General features: G+C 45.9%; 5 protein-coding genes across 9 annotated transcripts; 3 read left to right on the top strand and 2 right to left on the bottom strand.

Annotated features, from left to right (window-relative positions):
* Window positions 1-198: 198 nt before the first annotated feature.
* lrrc42 (leucine rich repeat containing 42) lies at window positions 199-2,331 on the bottom strand. The gene is made up of 7 exons (XM_037277060.1): window positions 1,779-2,331; window positions 1,514-1,645; window positions 1,320-1,441; window positions 1,066-1,151; window positions 884-997; window positions 728-812; window positions 199-653 (listed from the first exon to the last, which is right to left on the bottom strand). Exons 1-7 carry the CDS (start codon window positions 2,183-2,185, stop codon window positions 376-378), a joined length of 1,224 nt encoding a protein of 407 aa, XP_037132955.1. The 5' UTR covers window positions 2,186-2,331; the 3' UTR covers window positions 199-375.
* A 365-nt stretch (window positions 2,332-2,696) lies between these two features.
* Window positions 2,697-6,134, top strand: yipf1 (Yip1 domain family, member 1). Of its 4 annotated transcripts, none has more exons than XM_037277066.1 (10): window positions 2,697-2,789; window positions 3,017-3,115; window positions 3,325-3,467; window positions 3,565-3,645; window positions 3,793-3,880; window positions 3,967-4,083; window positions 4,220-4,386; window positions 4,502-4,684; window positions 4,876-4,973; window positions 5,160-6,134. In XM_037277066.1, the coding sequence occupies exons 2-9, from the start codon at window positions 3,082-3,084 to the stop codon at window positions 4,957-4,959; spliced, it is 897 nt and encodes a 298-aa protein (XP_037132961.1). In that variant the 5' UTR covers window positions 2,697-2,789; window positions 3,017-3,081; the 3' UTR covers window positions 4,960-4,973; window positions 5,160-6,134. The 4 variants fall into 4 exon arrangements, with proteins under 4 accessions (XP_037132961.1, XP_037132959.1, XP_037132958.1 ...); XM_037277064.1 differs by having other exon boundaries at window positions 2,707-2,874; window positions 2,999-3,115; XM_037277063.1 differs by having other exon boundaries at window positions 2,707-2,874.
* A 235-nt stretch (window positions 6,135-6,369) lies between these two features.
* On the top strand, window positions 6,370-7,315 carry zgc:113691 (uncharacterized protein LOC503529 homolog). The gene has a single exon (XM_037277072.1). It carries the CDS (start codon window positions 6,538-6,540, stop codon window positions 7,264-7,266), a length of 729 nt encoding a protein of 242 aa, XP_037132967.1. The 5' UTR covers window positions 6,370-6,537; the 3' UTR covers window positions 7,267-7,315.
* Window positions 7,316-7,682: 367 nt separating this feature from the next.
* ndc1 (NDC1 transmembrane nucleoporin) lies at window positions 7,683-11,833 on the top strand. The gene is made up of 18 exons (XM_037277047.1): window positions 7,683-7,830; window positions 8,235-8,355; window positions 8,423-8,524; window positions 8,609-8,783; window positions 8,847-8,973; window positions 9,045-9,153; window positions 9,386-9,437; window positions 9,515-9,647; window positions 9,736-9,828; window positions 9,902-9,983; window positions 10,065-10,226; window positions 10,325-10,576; window positions 10,646-10,758; window positions 10,859-10,909; window positions 10,981-11,044; window positions 11,113-11,213; window positions 11,420-11,580; window positions 11,653-11,833. Exons 1-18 carry the CDS (start codon window positions 7,792-7,794, stop codon window positions 11,714-11,716), a joined length of 2,001 nt encoding a protein of 666 aa, XP_037132942.1. The 5' UTR covers window positions 7,683-7,791; the 3' UTR covers window positions 11,717-11,833.
* Window positions 11,834-12,155: 322 nt separating this feature from the next.
* Window positions 12,156-17,350, bottom strand: dcaf8 (DDB1 and CUL4 associated factor 8). Of its 2 annotated transcripts, none has more exons than XM_037277050.1 (13): window positions 17,329-17,350; window positions 16,356-16,411; window positions 16,200-16,283; window positions 15,451-16,097; window positions 15,233-15,373; window positions 15,045-15,139; window positions 14,827-14,937; window positions 14,502-14,632; window positions 14,298-14,405; window positions 14,095-14,225; window positions 13,822-13,941; window positions 13,630-13,746; window positions 12,156-13,387 (listed from the first exon to the last, which is right to left on the bottom strand). In XM_037277050.1, the coding sequence occupies exons 2-13, from the start codon at window positions 16,390-16,392 to the stop codon at window positions 13,280-13,282; spliced, it is 1,830 nt and encodes a 609-aa protein (XP_037132945.1). In that variant the 5' UTR covers window positions 16,393-16,411; window positions 17,329-17,350; the 3' UTR covers window positions 12,156-13,279. The 2 variants fall into 2 exon arrangements, with proteins under 2 accessions (XP_037132945.1, XP_037132944.1); XM_037277049.1 differs by lacking the exon at window positions 17,329-17,350 and adding an exon at window positions 16,743-16,998.
* Between the last annotated feature and the right edge of the window lie 606 nt (window positions 17,351-17,956).

A 17,956-nucleotide genomic window follows, 5' to 3' on the forward strand; every position in this document is an offset into this window, starting at 1 on the left:
TGGCGGCACTGGTTAGCACGACCGCCTCAGTTAGAAGGGCGCGGGTTCGATTCCACCTCCGGCCCTCCCTGTGTAGAGTTTGCATGTTCTCCCCGGGCCCACGTGGGCTTTCTCCGGGCACTACGGTTTCCTCCCACACCCCAAAAACATGCTTGGTAAATTGTCCCTAGGTGTGAGTGCGAATGGTTGTTCGTCTCTGTGTGCCCTGCGATTGGCTGGCAACCAGTTCTGGGTGTCCCCCGCCTACTGCCCGATGACTGCTGAGATACAGCACGCCCGCGACCCCCGTGGGGACAAGTGGTACAGATAATGGATGGATGGATGGATAAAACAGAACTGAACAAAACAACTGTACAGTCCTCGCGACGATGCATCTCAGTATAGGTCCAACAAATCCATATCGTCAGGCGTCAACACCGACGAGGAGGCGCGTTTTGTCGGCGGACTAGCTGTCAAACCGTCGCCGCACTTTTCCGACATCCGCTTCCTTTTGCCCGTTGCGATCTGGCAAGTTCTGTCGGAGGAGGCGCCGTCTGCGATGCTCCCAGCTGGAGGCTTGTAGAAATGCAGACGATGCTTCTCAGGTGTTGCAACTTCATCGCGACACAACGGTGCCGAGTTCAACACTTCTTGGACAAACTTTTGCCTGCCGACTTCAAAATGCTAAATTAATAATGGCGGTTTTTGAATTGCTCGTTAAAAGCAAAATGGAACAATAAACACTTACAAAAGCGAAGCGCTGATATTCTGGACTCATTGAGTCTCTTCTGTTTGGACATTTGCGCTCCACTGGTTTCCCACTGATTTACAACCTTACACATTTGGATATGAGACATCGGTCATACAACAAACAACGATTCACGAAAAACGTCAACCCTGTTACCTGCTCTGCCCATCCTTGTGTTTTACATTCTGAGTGGTCAAAGACATCCAGCGCCTTTTCGGAATAAGTCAGGCCCAGCAGCTCCCACGTGCAGGAATTAAGTCTTGCGCTAAACTGCAAAGGACAAAATTATTTTTTGTTTAAGCTAAGCGCTAATACGAACTAAGTGTGCCCTCAAGCACCTTCATGCTGGTGCCAGATGCATCCAGTTTTTCAAGCTTGGGAAGGCACTTCAGGTAGCGGAGAGCCCTCTCAGAAATGGGGTTATCTGGATTAAAGAGATCATTGCAAACCAAGACTCATACATAGTGTAAAACCTTAAATGGCGACCCCAAGTGGACAACAATAATACCTGCACCTCAAGCAAACGTGTCATGAGTAACGGAGCTAGTTATTTTCATTCTTCCCTCTCAAAATTGGAACAATGGCAACTTACGTGAAACATCCAGGCACTGAAGACAGTCCAGTCCTTTCTTCATTATTCTCACAGGCGCCATCAGTCGCCGCAGGCCATCATCCGACAGGCCGTTGCCACCAATGAAGAGCTGACTCAAGCATCTACGAGAGGAGAGAAGGCCGAATAGAAAAAAGATGGGCACAGCGAGCCTTGACCCTAGGGCAGTTTATCACCTCGCAAGTGAGGCCGACGTCAGGTGCTGGAATATCTCATGGTCGTCGCCCAGTCTGCAGCCGAACAGGTCCAAACGTTTCAAACTGTGGAAGGTCTTGATGTCAGCCATTCGCTCGCTCAGTAGAGGAAACCTGAGACACACAAGGATCACATCACGTAAACTTCATCCACCATGAATACTCTTATGAAAATTTGAAGGTCATCAAAGGACCCTGATACAAATTTGCAGCCCGATAACATCTAATACCGAAGGGTGGGTCAGACCTGTTCCTGAGGCAGAGGGAACCGAGCACCGTGTCGCCATAGGCGTCCCCGAAGAGCTGCAGAACTTTGGGGGAGACTTCCTGGTTCAGAAATACACGGTTTTCCTTCGCGGCCGCGAACAGCCTGTCCCCGATCTGTTCCGGGAAGCCCACCAGCGAGTCCACGTGCTGCACGTTGCACACCACAAAGAGCAGCGTGATGTCAAACAGCGACTTGCTGCTGTAGCGCAGGCTGCCCTCCGCGTTGTACGTGGACACAAAGTGCTCCTTCCGAAGTACCAGCGGGTTGGTCCGCCGACAGGAAGAAGACGGAGACGTGGAGGAGGCCATCACCGGCCTCCAGAGCATGTTGTCGCTGACACGACGCAGGTGGCCTCTTTCTCGTACGTACACGCTGCTGGCGTCCATTGTTGGTGTCGACCTTCACAACAACATCAAGTTAATATGTGTTTCTGTCCAATTAAAAGGAAATAAAAAAGCACCGCAGTTGGGTGGCAGAGCCGACATTCGAATTGACTGGGGTTTGAGTGTTTTGCTTTTGTGCTGTCAAAATAAAAGCTCTGCGACGAGAAACATCACAGTTTTATCATGAGCACACGTTAAATACGACACAATCTTTCTTTGCCGTCCAAGACGTAGTTAAATATGCCATCGTTGATGATTTTTAAGTTTCAATTTGATTTTCTTTACTTGAATTACCTTTTCTTTTGAAAATTCACCCAGATGTCTGTTTTAAAAGTATAGTGTCAAAATAAAGGCTATCGACTACAAAAGTAGTTTCATCATAAACATAGAGCAAATAATTAAAATAAATAGTAGTATTTTCATCCCCAAATTGTATCTTCGTAGCCTTTCATTTAATCTGATTTGTATTATTGAAACAAGATAAATATTATTTTGAAAAACCACTAACAGGAAGTTGGTCTGTTTACAAAGCTTACACATCCGGGTCCTGCTTCCGTCAACGTAAGCTAACGGTTGGGACACGATTTTTGTATCGTGCATGGTTAAAGTGAGCCTTTTATTTACGTTTGTGGTCAAATTGTCCTCCAGGCTTTCTCATACACAACTTAAAAGTACTGTTTATTTGTTTCAACGTGAGTATATAACGTATCGTCCTCGTTTCTACAGTGCAAACGTGCTAACAAGTAGCCAAGTTGAAACGCTTGCTTGTTTGCGTGTTTCTTTATCTATTGATATGGAACTGTGATTTGTTATTCATTTCCTCTCCCAAAAAAGGTACTCAGGACTTGTTTCGTCTCAAGTAGTAATCCGACAACTTCCTGTCTGACTGGTTGGCATAGATGGCGTCTGCGAACGACCCTTTTCAATTTCAAGGTAGGTGACGTAATTCGTCGTCAACCTTTGAGTCTTCATTGTTGCTCAAAAATGGCACAGCAGATGATGTACATTGCACATGTGTGTGATATTTTAATGTTTTTTGTGACTTAATTGTGGTATTATAAGTGTGGTAAGTTCCCACAGAATGTCTAGGTAACAACTGGTGTAGCTGAATTGTATGTTGTCTTTTTATGTCACAATTTAAGAATTCGAAGAGAGCAATCTGCTAGCAGCTGCTAGCGACTCAACTGCTATCAACATCGAGGATGATTTTATAAACCAGAAGTCCCTCGGTGGTTCTGTTCCCAGTGGTGATGAAGATCCCATGGAGGAAGATGACAAAGCTGAGGCAAGATTCTGGTTATATTTATATGTGATGATTATTATGTTGTTGGGGACTTTTAATTAAATAATGCTTCATTTTGATAATTCATTTTACATTATAGCTTCTCGCAGGGGAGAAGAAAAGCCCAGCTTTCTGGTCTTTTGAGTACTACCAACAGTTTTTCAATGTTGACACACGGCATGTAAGTATGACTGTTTAATTGTAACTGAAACCACAAAATGTGGTGTTTTGTATTAAACAAAAACATCTGTAAGCTAGCCTGAGTGATTTTCAACTCACGGGACAGTCAGGAATTTTTGAGAGTCCCATCAAGTGACTTTTATCTCAGGTGACGGAAAGGATTGTTGGCTCTGTGCTGCCTTGGCCGGGAAAGAACTTCATCCATGTGTACCTTCGCCGAAATCCCGATCTCTACGGTAAGCATGCAAACGCACATCTATTTTCCAATTTATAAGTTTACCCTTTAATCTGATATTCCTAATACGCTCATGACTCCTCTCAGGACCGTTCTGGATCTGCACCACTCTTGTGTTTGCCATCGCCATCAGTGGTAACCTCTCCACCTTCCTGGTGAACCTGGGCAAGCCAAGCTACAGGTACACACCTGAGTTTGGAAAAGGTAAGCACCAAAAAAGAACTCGATTTACTCAGCTCCACAAAGTCAAAGCTTGACCAAAAAATGTTACAAGTGCCCCTACTTGCAGAGACGTACTATATTCTCATAGCTTTCATGTTTTTTTCCCCCCCCACCCCAGTCTCCATAGCTGCTACAGCCATCTTCAGCTACGCTTGGCTAGTACCACTCGCCGTATGGGGTTTTCTGCTGTGGAGGAACAACAAGATCATGAACTTGGTCTCTTATTCCTTCATTGAGATTGTTTGTGTGTATGGATACTCTCTTTCCATATACATTCCTGCAGTGGTGAGTTTCATGTCCAAAATCAGTCGCAGGACAGACAAATCAAAGTCCTTTGCAAATGTGCCCCATTTTCTCCCTCAGATCATATTTGTTAACTTGTTCTCATTGCCCACACAAGGTTCTGTGGATAATCCCGGTCGAGTGGCTGCGGTGGCTCACCATCATGGTGGCGCTCTGCCTATCGGGCTCCGTCCTGGTCATCACCTTCTGGCCCGCCGTCCGCGACGACAAGCCCAAAGTCATCGTGGCAGTCATGTCTGCCGTCCTGATGCTCAATGCCCTGCTAGCCGTTGGCTGCAAAGTAAACACGCACATACAGTGAACATCTTTAAACCCTTTTTTTTTTCCTCATTAGCTGTAGCTACATAGTGACTAGCTAGCTAGCGGGTGTCACATGTCCTATTACTTTGGCTTACTTGGTCTGTGCGGTTGATTCTAATATCTGCATGGTTGAGCTGCTGTTTACGTCGTTCTTGTTGTCCTCCATTTTAGATGTATTTCTTCAGCGAAGAAGAACTGTTGCCACCGCGCACCAATCTTTCGACGACACCAATGCTCCACCCGCACACGACATGAGGAGTTGTTAGAAGGTACACACCTTTTTTTTTTTAATACCCTTCTTTCACTCCCCGGGGCCTACTATTTCATGTCCTCGTGTTCGAATGAGGACAACACTCGACACCGCACTTCCCTCGACATGATGTCTCCTCGCCAACGCAAGTGTCAACCTTGTGTTGTTGTTCCCCCCCCCCCCCCCCCCCTCTCCCAAACTGCAGCGTCTCCTGTTGCCTTACTCGAGAGAATCGGGTTGCCTTGCGGCGATGAAGTCAAGGGCTGTGTGGATTTCACCTCCTAACCTACTTGTAGGGGGTGCGCTTGGTGCACCGCTGCCAAGTATGTTCTTTGTAACGGGGTGGGCAAGACATGGTGCTCTGGGTTTCTATTTAACGCCAAAACACGACCAATCTTAAAGGTGTTTGGAACGGCATCGATGACATTTTAGATGCCGTTTATTGCATATTGTGGTAATGGGATTCGGACAGTGCGTCCATACTGAACAGATGTCTTGAATTTTATTTACTACTCTTAAAATATGTCAACAAATGTATGGAAGCTATTAATGTCACACTGAAGCAGCGACAAACAAATATAAAATCAGTAAATTATAAGTCGTGAATTTCTGAAGAGGAAATGTACTGTAGCAAAAAATCTTGACAGTTTTCAAAGAACAGGGATGTAATTTTACAAGAATAAGTTTGTAGTATTATGAGAAACAAGGTTATAATTTATTAAGAATGAGGATCTGATTTTCCAAGAGGACTCGTAACATTAAATTTTCGTTGAATGACAACTTTCTCCTTGTAATGCTATAATATTGTAAATTAGTACTTTTTTCTTGAAAATGCAACTTTATTCTCTAGACAACTTAATTCTTGCATTATTTCTATATACAGTCATTCTTTGACTATAACAACTTTGTTCTTAAAACACTTTTTTTTTTCCCCCTCAGTGTGGCCCCAATACATATTCGCACATAAAGCCCTTGTAAATTTCCACAAATGTTGCATCTTTTATTTAATAATTCATTTTTGCTGATTGACAAGCCACATTATTTAAAAATGTATGAATTTGCTGATGGAAATATTAAATTTATTAAAAAAAAAAAAGCTTCCATCACTGCGACTTATCCTGTTTTAGGTATGTGATTTGGGCAGTCAGTTTAAATAAACACTAAGTCAATATGAACACCAGCCTAAGGACTCCTTTTTATTTAATCAGCTATAATGTGCAAGAATCCAGTCGTTAATTTGCATTTTTTGAGAAAACAATTAAATGTTAACATGGACATAGAAGAATGTCAAGCATTCAGTCGACTTGAATGATTGCCTGTTTAAGGACTTCATTAGACAAATGGGAAAAGAATGGTGTCACTGGAAACATTGTCAGTGGGAGGGAAGCTGGCGGCCTGGTTACAGGTCATCCTAGCCACCAGCTTTGAGTTACACACGTGAGCTCGGCACTAACCCCGTGAGGGCGATATCACCTGCCTCAGTGTCGGGCTCGCAAATAGCCGCTCAAGCAGTTTTCGTGTGGATGGAAACAATGACTTTGTAAAAGGAATTTTGCAGTTGCTTGATTTTGATTTGCTGTAAGATGGCCACTGCCAAAGGTGACCGAGCATCCAAGTTCGAGACCTTAAGACTCCTGGAAAAATGCAGAAAGGAGCGGGATGACGCTGTCCACCGAGAAGGCATCCTGCGGGAAAAACTCCGGCAGTATGAGTCCAGGCTTCGCTCCACTGAGGCCCTGAAGCAGAAGTTCAAGACCTTGCTCATAGACAACAAGGAGCTGAGGAAGAATATCAAAACCCTGCGTATAGATATTGGCCTGGAGTGCAGTCCCAAGTTCCTCGGCAAGACTACAAAGGACATCATCAACGACCTGCATGAGAAGGAACGTGAGTGCGACGCCCTGATAGAGAAGGCGGCGAAGCTGGGTCTGACTGTGGATGAACTGACATCCGAGCTGGCCAACGCCGTCACGTCCAAGACACTGCTGGAGGAGCAGGTCCAGTCTTTGCAGCAGAACCTCAAGGATATGACCAACAACCAGCGGCGTCTGCTCAAGCTGTGGGAGGACAAGAGGGTCCAGCGGGAGCAGCAGGCCTTGCCCGCCATCACGTTCAAGCCCGGGCAGAAACCCACATTTACTCAGAAGGCCGTTCAGACGGACATGTCCATCAGTGCGTCCCAAAAACTACCTGTCAACGCCTTTGAGACCAAGACAGACGATGCAAAGACAGCATTGGATAGACCCAGTTTTACCACTTATCATCAGGATAAGTCTTTTATGCGTGATGAAAGTAAAGGGATTCACAACTAATTCATAAGTAGTCCAATAATTTATAGTGGCAAGATCTTCTCCATCCAGGAATAATTCGTGGCAAATGCATTTTGTCTGAAACCCACAAGCTTCTGGTGTTGGAAATTAAAGGCATTTACAACTAATTCCTAAGTAAGTGTCATTGTCTAGAATTAAGTAAATGGCCTCATGATTTAAAACAGCGGTCTTGATTTACGTATGCTTTTCAAAATGTTAAATGTAAAGTGTTTTAGTAATATTACAAAATATGCCGTTAGGTGTAAACCAATACAATATGTCATTAAGAACGCGCCTCATAGTCCGTACACGTGACAGACTTTTAAAAAAAAAAAATCAAATAATGAATTAAGAAAAATAATAAATTCATGACATGACAGGCTTTTAAGTCATTTGAAACAGGCATGTATATGGAGACCCTTGTGGAGCATGGGTCCTTCCGGAGGTCCTTTGAACGAAAGTGGCGCGGCATGATGACAACCTGGAAGTTTTGACGAAGAAAGAAGAAATAACGTGTTTTCTTTCGCTATGTTTTCTGCGGATCAAAGTTGTTGGTTTGTCCGCAAGGTGAGTCTCTGTGTCATATAAAAGCCCGACTTTTGTTTTCTTAAACGACAGGTGTTAGCTCGCATGCTAACCTGTAGCAGCAACTCCTGTGTATCAGTTTACATGAGTTATTCTGTGTTTTCTCCCTACTTCTTCCTTTACAGTAATTGAATATAAGCAGGACAGGCATTGGCGGTTTTGCCTAGGAAAAGAAATGTCCAAATGTGGCATCAGTTGTCATAAAGTTGTCTAGTTTATTTATAACTCTCATAAAAGAATCAAAACCTTTACAGGCACATAGTAAATAAAATCATCAACATACCATGGTCGAGACCTCCCACCCGAAAAAAAACGAGGAAGCCCATTTCGGGAAGATAACTATGAATCAATAATATAATAGGATAATCTTACCACCCTGTGTTTAGGTGATTTGCTGGAGGGCTGCAGCCAGCATAATTTGGGGTGTCTTGTTGTTGCCACCCCCTACAGCAGTTTTTGTCATCCTCAGCAGATTCAGCCTTCTCTCCCCAATCCAGACCCTATCAGGTCAGTCAGTCACTGTTTGTGTTTGTATTGAGCATTCTTATCAACTCAAAATGTCTTCCTCTTACAGAATGTTTGACCGTCATGACAAGCGCCAGTGCCTTTTTGTCCTTTGTCCTGCTGTGCAGTGTCACCATCATGGTGGCCTTCCTCATCTTTGAATATTATTCAGGTCAGTGAGGTTCAAATCAGATGGTGTGAATGAACTATTTTTCTCGTGATTTATGTTGTCAAGCTTTATTCTGGTTCTGCTTAGTCATCCCCACCGTCGCCTGCTCCAAAATTGCGCTGTTGGGTCAGCTGCTGCACCCACGTCACGTGGCCAACTCCCTGCTCCACTGCGTCCTAGGCGTTATCGTGGCCTGGTGCGCCGCCATCGCCATTGGGGGCCGCTACGAGATGCTGACCTACCCTTGCAGCCTCCAAGACGTGTAAGTCTACCTTTCCGCAGCGCTTGAGAGTGGCTCATCGCTAACAGATAACTTGTCTTGCAGCCCTCCTCGGGTGTGTTTGAATGAGTACCAACTCATCCTTTTGCTGGCGGGCGCTTTCGTGGGTTTCTCCCACAACCTTTTTGGCGTCATCCATAACATGAACTATGTGTCTTTCCACACAGTTCAGGTACGTGTGTCATTGGACATGTCTTTGAGTGAATTTATAGTCACTTTTTGAATCCTCCCTTTTCTCCTCAGCAATACAAGTCCCTTCGCTTTAAGGGTTCCTTGCCGCTGGTGGTGAAGTGCAGTGCCGCTCAAGCTCTTTACTCGATCAGGAATTACATTCTCATCTATTTCTTTTTGGGTAAGTTATTTTTCTTCTTGCTGGTGAGTGCACAAAATTCAATTCCCTGAATAATAAAATTAATCTACAATGATTTCAAAAGTAGGATTATTTCACAGTAATTATGTGACTGAGACCCTTTGTCTACCTGAGCTATAGAGAACAAGACCTCCCCCTCCTACTAATGCCACCTATTTCACAAGTGTAGTTCATTTATGAACCTATGAAATGAAACCAAGTCTTTCTTTGACAGGTCACATCCCAAGAGAGTGGATCTGTAAAATGTTTAACCTTCACTTAAACAGGTCAGTGCATTTTGTGAACGTCCTCCCTCACACGTGTGTATCAATATTCACAAGTATCCGCCGCCCCCCCCCTTCAGTTCCACCCACCGTCTGGACACCATCAGTGGGCTTGTGGACTTGTCCCTCCTCTACCACCTGTGGACCAGCGCCACCTACCTGCTCTTCACCTGGTACACATCCTTGCTCCTCTTCAGAATATTTATCACGGAGGTGTGTGTAATTACAGTTCCATGTATGATGTGCCATGATTGAGCAGGAAAATGACGTGGTTCACATTATATTTCCTCATTTTATACAGGGCTACAGTTTCCCAGTGCAGTCGTCATTCACCGAGGAAGTTCACCGGTGTCTTCCAAGAGTTCTTTCTGACCCAGCGCCGGCTATTTTAAAGGTAGTCCATCAGCTTCCCTCCTAAGGCCCTATGGCACATTTGCAAGTTGACTTGAAGTCTCTCCGCCCGGCAGTTCCTAGCCCTGCAGGACTTGGCTTTGCTCTCTCAGCACTCGCCATCGCGACGCAGCGAGGTGTTCAGCCTCAGTCAGCCAGGTTTGTTTCTGCTTGTTTGTTTAAATTCAAATGTAACATCGAGTGATTAAAATGGGCGACAACTTCATACTTCTCCATCAGGTGGACATCCTCATAACTGGATCGCCATCAGCAAGGAGTGTCAGTTGCTTCTGGCAGACCTGACCCAGCGTCTGGTCACGTACCACGACCGCGTGGCCACCAACGGCAGGGCCAAGTCGCTTCCGCCGGGAAGCGGCGAACTGAAGTCGGACTCATCCTCGGGTAAATGGTCGCGTGCGCTGAAGTTATTTCAATGATGCGGAGTCTTTTCTTTGGGCGTGGCCATCTCAACATTTCATCTGATCTTTTTAAACTTAAAGTAACCTCGAGTGTGGAAGATCTGATGAGTCCAAGAGCCAGAAACGTCTCGATCAAAACTCCAGATTCCGTCTTTGCCCGGAACGCGCCAAGCCCCATGACGGCGCCGTTCACCCCGCCCCAGCAGGACAACCTTTTTGCCTCGCCCGCCCTACGGCGTCTCGCAGCGTCTGTACACCAGGGCTCGCCGTGGTACGGCTCTGTGCAGAGCCCCCATGTTATGAGGAGGGCCCCCAAACTGTGGTCCACCTCAGGTAAAGGGAGATGTGCAGATGGGAGCCAACGGTTAACTTTGTAGTCATTTTGCCACCGTCTCTGTACAGATTCCCACTCCAGCGGCAGCCCCGTGTCGTCCCCCGTCCTGCTGCCCAGTCCCAAGCAGGTTGGCTATCAACCCAGTCTTTTGACCCAGTTCCTCCACAACAGGAAAGAGCAGGTACATACTTAGGTTCTGCATACAAATTGCGGGGAAAAAAATATAATTATTAATATTCAAGGTGTCCTTATTTAAACACTAACTCTTCTACCCCGTCCAGGTTAAAAGCTTCCTGTCCAAGCGTGTCCTGATTGCGTATTTGTTCAACAAGGTGAGCTCACTGCGTTCAGCATCACTCCAGCGCTTTTTACGCAAATGCTGAACGTTCGCTCTATTTTGCAGCTTCCAGAAGCCTCCAGTGAAGCACTGTTTGCCGACAGCCAAGCCCACATTTGGGCATTAGAGGGTAACCAAAAAAACCCAAATGTCACTTCCTGTTCAATACTTTGCGTTAACCAAGTGAGTGTTTTCCAGGACTATCCTACTTGGTTCAAGCCTCCTTCACAGAGGACCACTTTGGCGTGGTTCAAACTTCCTTATCCAGCATCCTTAGCAGTATGCTGCTCCTGCAAGAGGTCAGATTTATACCTTACCGACGAGGCTAGCAGCATTTTTAATCCTGGCATTTTTATTGCAGGAATGTCTTAAAATATATGATGCATTGACCCACACACACACACACACACACAGCTTCAAGTCATTCATACAAGTATAAAGGGGGAGAAAGTATATTATTGTAAAGAAAAAAAAGTCAACAAACAAAACACGGTTTGTCCTCCAGGCAGTGGACCGACACTTCAAGCTGCCGCACGCCTCCACCAAGCCCGTGCGGACGGCGGGTGGCATGGGCGAGCCGACTTACAAGACGCTGCGCTTCGCTCTCAGGGCCGCGCTCAAGACGGCCATCTACAGAATCACCACCACCTTTGGAGAGCACCTCAAGTGAGTCGCTATTATGTCAGCGCGACAGTCTACCTTCATACATGCTAACGTTTGATTTTTGCACCCCTGCAGTGCTGTGCATATGTCCGCAGAGCACCGCAAGAGGCTGCAGCTTTTCCTGCACTACAAGGAATAACTTTAATATACATATTGTTGCATTATGCTGATACCGAGCACACGTTTTGCTTTTATTTCATCACAGGTCAGACGCCTGTTTGTACATACTAGTTTGTTTAAATAAAAGGTGTAAAAAAAATCATCTCCGGTTCTCAATGCAAATTTTAATAATGCAAGTAGAGTTGCATTTTGCAGTAGCAGAGAAGCGTGACTCGGCGATGGAAGAGCGTATCGAGGTGAGAGGAGTTTGTGTTTATTTGGTAATGTTTTAATGGGGCTTGTTCTTCCACAGCAATTTTACTCAATCACACTGCAATAGAAACAAGTCTTCTGAACTCAAACGCTGTTCCAGCAAATTTGGAAAAACGTGGATCTGAAAGAAAGATTTTTTTGCCCTGTACTCTTGACTCCCTCAAAATAACAAACCTAGCAATGCGTAGAACAATGATATCAATTGCTTTCAGGAGACATTTGTTCATCCTTGTTTTATTGCACAAATTCTTCAACAGATTTCCAACAGAACCAGGAGACATTTCAGAAATCTTAAGCCTTTAGGTGGCAAAATTCTCAAAATGAAATACAGTACTGTGTACAATGGACAGTCTTAGGCAAACAGAAGAAATAGGTGCACATCGGATCTGTATCGAATATAAACCTCTGCATCTTTAACCAATCAAATGTGTGACATCAAACAGCATCTTCTAAATGTTGATTTTTTTTTTTTTACAGTTTTCATATTTATATATGTACAATTCATCTAAGAGTTCTCCGAAAAACGAGAAAAAACGCCAGGCTTCAGTTGCTCTCACAGCACAAACAACGGGCAAGCACAATGTCCAATGAAACCACCAAATTTTGTGGTGAACCTTTTACAAGAACTGTGCTGAATCTGATCAGGCTGAGTAAAATAAAGGTTTCCATCCGTGGCGCATGCAGTGAAGGTGAGCAGAATGCTTCCTGTCAAAGATGATGTGAATGCTGCAGGGGAAAAAAAAAAAACACCCCCGACAAAAAAAATAATCTCTCTTTAGTGCATGAGTCAAACTGAAACATCCCTGATTCAAAGTGCACTCAGTTCGGGGGTGGCTGTCAATAATTCGGTTAAGAGGAAGCTCGGCGCTACGATGGAAAGGGGGGGCGGCTACGTGCTGGCGTACGTTTGGAGGCAGCGGTCAAAAATGGGACATTGGGAATAACTTGATGTCTTCGTACGGTGGGCCAGCGTTCTGCACTGTTGCTGTCTGATTTGTGTTGTGCCAGTGTGTCAATTATTAACTTATGATTGTCCAGTGAAAAGCAGGCAAGCAGACTTTAACATGACATTGAGATTGTCGTTTTCAAAGAGACACGCACAAAATGTGAAATATTTTGTTTTTGGTCACAAAACTTTATACAACAAAGTTGGTGACCCTAAAAACTGGATTTTGAGTAGTAAGTTTTTTTTCACTGTCATGGTCCAAATTTGAGACAATATATTTGGTGGTGTTTTTCTTCCCGAACTTTTTATGAATTTTTCTTGCTTATCTTTTCTGACATACCTGCTTTTTACTGGACTGTATGTATACATATATATTGACATGGCTCAAGAGGACATGCACTGGACATGATCTGGACCTCCTTCCTCTTCGTCAGAAGTGTCCGGCGAGCTCCAGGACTCATCGGTGTCTGCCTCGGCTCCTTCACGTCGGGTCTGGATGGAGACGAGGAGAGGAAGTGAGTGGGGCGATTTCATTTATTTTATAGCCAACAGTGCTTTGAGATACAAGTTGAATTTGTTAAATGCCCTTGCTCGCAACTCAAAACGTACATCTCATATTTCCCAACTGGAATGAATGGACCACAAAAACAATAGCATAGTATTGCATTTTCCTGTATAAGTAACAGTAGGTGTAGCAAATACATACCCCCCCCCCCCCCTTTCGCACAGCTCACCCTCGGGGGCCGTCGGTTCCTCATGTGTCTCATCAGGAACCACAGCAACTGGGTGTCGTACTGGTCGCCATGCCGCACGCTGTCCTCGTCGCGATCCCGTTTGTTCTTCTTCATCAGCTTCAAATAAACCACAAAGGCACATTTGGTTTCAAGTACGGCTGCGAAAAGGAGCCTTATCTTAGAAGCAGATACCTCTTTGAGGCCCTTGAGTCCTGTGGGGGTCTCGGCAGTGGGAGCCCACAGCTTGATGTCGTGGTCTAGGCCACTGGTGGCCATGCCTGGCAGGTGGGGGTGTGGCTCTAAGCAATTCACCTGTGCGACATCAAGCCCAAAAAAAACCCCCCAAAACATTATTTAATTACCATTTACCATTATCACACAAAATATTTGCACAATATTAACCCACAAAAACATATCAAATCAAACCTAATCTACTCGAGCGCTAATCTGACAGTTTGTACTCACCACTCCGCCTTTGTCGCCCTCCATGAACTGGACGATGCGGGCTGAGTGTTTGTCCCACAGGTAGATGTGTCCGCAGTCGCTGCCGCTCACCACAAACTCGCTACATGGCCCGTAGAAGTTGACGCCCTTTACTGCGCGAGGGGGAGAATCCAAAGCGAAATTTAACGGCTGCTGATAAGAGTTTGGTCGGCGTGTCGTCTCACCTGTGGCGTTGTTGCGGTGTCCCTTGTATCTCCTGCAGTAGTCGGCGCCGTCGCTGTGGTTGGAGTCAAACAGGTAGATGTCTTCGTCGTTGTAACTGGCTAGTAGCTCTAGATTGCAATAACCAAAATAATATGGTGAAACCCTGAAACTCCAAAACGGGGTAGCACCGTCATGCTATTTGCAGCCGTTTTGAGCAGGCCTACCTGTGCCGTCGTGACTGTACACCAGGCAGGTGATGTTGGTTTTGGACTCGCTGGACACCAGGTGCGAGGGGCAGAACTTCTTCAGCACGCCGTTATTGTCATTCTCGTTGATCTTCCTCTGGTCGTAAATCCTACCGAGCAACAGGGCGATGACAGGCAGAGCATTTCAATTCTCTTCCACTAGATGGCAGAAGGTACAACTAACATGTATCCATCTGCCGATGTCACACATTTGTGTTGAACTAAACAGGCCCAGATTTCACACTGATTAGGAACCACAGAGCACGTTGCAACATCATGGGTAGCAGCCATTTTGCGTAGGTACCTGATGTACTGATCCCTCCCGCCAACCGCAAAGTGCTGCGTCTTGGCTGGGTTGACGAAGATGGTGTAAAGGCCCACTTTTTTGTCACCCTCCTTCACCATCACTAGTTTGCTGAGAAAGAGGAGGAAACCTTTCACAGGGGTTTGATGGACATCTTGCACACTAAACTCATCTATGAGGGGTGAATCCGGGGATTTCCAAAATGACGTGCCACTCACTTAGCAGGCCGGTCCAGTCGCAGGTCGATTCCAAACACCATGGCATCCTCTCCCGCTGATAGAAAGGAGCACGGCGAGTCAGGCTCCAGAGCCAACTGGGAGACAAAAATTGCAAAACAAAAAACAGCGGATCAGTGACATCTTGTTTAAAAGTGTGTGTGTGTGTGTGTGTGTTTGTTTTACCGGACCTTGTGTGCAGCCCCTTTGTGTTGTGCGACCCTCTTGGTGGTCTTGCAGCGTTGGGTGGCGGAGAGCTCAGCCACGCGAATCTGACCATCGCGAGCGCACATGGCTAACGTGGAGTCACCGCTGTGAGGTAGGAACTTGGCCTGCCCCCCCCCAAACCAAAAGAAAAGTGTCAAGGTGTTTTGCCTTGTACAGTGAATGCAAGTGTTGCGCTTCTCACCTGAAAGACGTTGCTCTTATGGCCGCTGTCAAACTCCAGCTCGGCACGCCGGACAGCCCAGTCCCAGATAACCACGCGGAGGTCGTCGCTGCCGGACGCCAGACGCGTGCCCGATGGATTGAAGTGCAGTGTGTTGACACAGCCGGAGTGCCTCTCCAGCCGACCCTGTAGCTCCAACCTCTGCACCAGCCCGCGGGCGCCACACACTTGCCTCACGAACTGCTGCGAGTCCCGGCCGATCTCCCGGCGGCGCAGCGAGGGGATGGCGCGCCACGCCGGCCCGCGCAGGTCCCGCAACTCGGCGCCCAGCCACGCCTCCATCGCCTCATCGTCGTCTTCCTCGTCATCTTTCAGCTCCTCGTCGCCATCGTCGTCGTCATCGTCGTCGTCATCATCTGAGCTGGAGGAACGGTTGTTGTTGTTGCCGCCGCAAGGTCTGTTCCGCTTCCGAGCGGCCCTTCTCCCGCCATCTTTCGCCCTCTCTCGTCTGCCTTCCTCGCTTTCTCTTTCACCGTCCTCAGTCAGGGAGAAGAGGCCGCTGCCATCCATGCTGTCAGAGTCTTCCTCCTCATCGTCATCGTCCTCATCTTCCTCCTCGTACAGCTCACTTTCTGGCTCATTCCTGTCACCAGACGCCTCTCCATTGTCTTGAGGTACGGCAACACAGATGGAAGTTCTTGGCTAATTATCTTCTAAAACACCAACCTCCTACAGTGTCATTTACAGAAAAATAAGAGTAAAGGATTTACCAAGGTGTTTGACTCCATCTTTGCTCCCACAGGCGTCCCCATCTTTGTGGCCATCCCCGCCGGCTTCTTCCTCCCCAGAGATCCCTACAAAAGAACCCAGCAGCTCTCAGAGACGAGCCGAGATGGCTACCACAGGTGGTTTGGCAAGTGAGTTACCGTTGACCGAAGTGGATTTGCCATCGGTTTCTGCCATGACGTCCCTGATAGCGACTCTGTCACACGTAAGAAGGGGTGAAAAAGTCATACAGATGAAAGTATTCAAGTTCAGCATTTCCTGTTTATTGTGTGCGTGACAAGCGTATGAAACCTACTAGCCAGGCTAACCAGCGGGCTAATGCCACCCCAATACATCCTCGTCCGCTTTGTGACGGCATCGTTAAAACTCGGATTGACGTGCACAGGCCCGCTGACATTAGCACGTAGCTAGATATCCGCACGGTTGGCAAAATATCGACAAATACGCAGCTGTCATCTTTGTTGTTGCAAGCACCTGTTTGATCACAAACACTGCAGCTAACTTAGCCTTAGCATTTTTTTTATTACCTCGACTCGCAGGCCCGACTCAGCGCACTTCTTTCTCCTTGTTTCTTAAAAGCTCAGTCCTTGTAATCTTTTTATATGGCAGCTTTGCAATCGTCACACCGCGCCTCTACCGGCCAGGCTGAGACAGAGAAGACGCCGCATTGTGCATCAAGTTTGCAAAAGAAAACGAACCAAGAAGCGTTCAAACAAGGTCGACTGCTCTGTTTATGTTTTGACGGTTCAGCTTCTATTTTGGGGGGTACGGAGGGAGGGGGGGTGTACTTCCTATTACGTAGTCGGTGACGTATTTGTTTCAAAACCAGGAAGTAGCAACAGCAGAAGGAAAGAGGAAATACAATTAAAATCTACTGGTTACCCGAATGACTTGATCCCATTCGTGTTTTATATTCTTTAATATAACAAATGTCCACTTCTGTTTGTGTTTTGACGGTTCCATTTATATATTTCGGGGAAGCGGGGCGCTTCCGGTCAGAACAAAAAAAGAAGCGAAAATAAAAGTACCACGTTACTGAATTCACCTTAGTTCTCCCTAATTCCGTTTTTTTTCTTGATGCTTTTTATATAGTCTTACTTTATACACGCTCACCTGTCACAAAAATACGTCCAGTACAGCCGCGGGATCTTGTTTCTCTTTGATGGTTCTTAAATTTAATTTTGGTTGGTTTCCGGTGACCGAGTCAAGTTGTTTTCAAACTCGGAAGTCGCTGCAGAAGATAAACACATTTAAAAATAAGAGCAGAGTGAGCTTTTATTTTATTTTGGTCTTACTTCCGCAGACTAATTACAAATGAAAGGAAATGGTTAAAATCTTCTGTCCCAGATCTTTCTGAAATATGATCCTGAGCAATAATTCTTTATTTGGGGATGTGCTGAAGGTATTTTTTTGCCCTCCCGAAAATAAAAGCTGGTTTGATCAGGACACAAAAGTAGTAAATACAAAATAACTACTCTTCCTAAAATATTTGTGTGAATAGGACAAAACTGCACAGCCTGAAGTCAGTCCAGTGCAGTGATGAATAATCAAACATCCGCTGGGAAACAACATGACTTCCTTCCTGTGTTTATGTCAGGACCCTAATGATCTTACTGCATGGGGATCTATCTTTCTCTCCTGCATACTTATGGGAGCTCACTTTTATCTCACTATCAAAAATGTGCAAGCGTAAACAGTATGTTTGAAATTTAGAGCTGGATTTGTGCTTTTTGCTTGAGTG

Source organism: Syngnathus acus, chromosome 17, assembly GCF_901709675.1.
Source record: "Syngnathus acus chromosome 17, fSynAcu1.2, whole genome shotgun sequence".
Taxonomy (NCBI): Eukaryota; Metazoa; Chordata; class Actinopteri; order Syngnathiformes; family Syngnathidae; genus Syngnathus; species Syngnathus acus.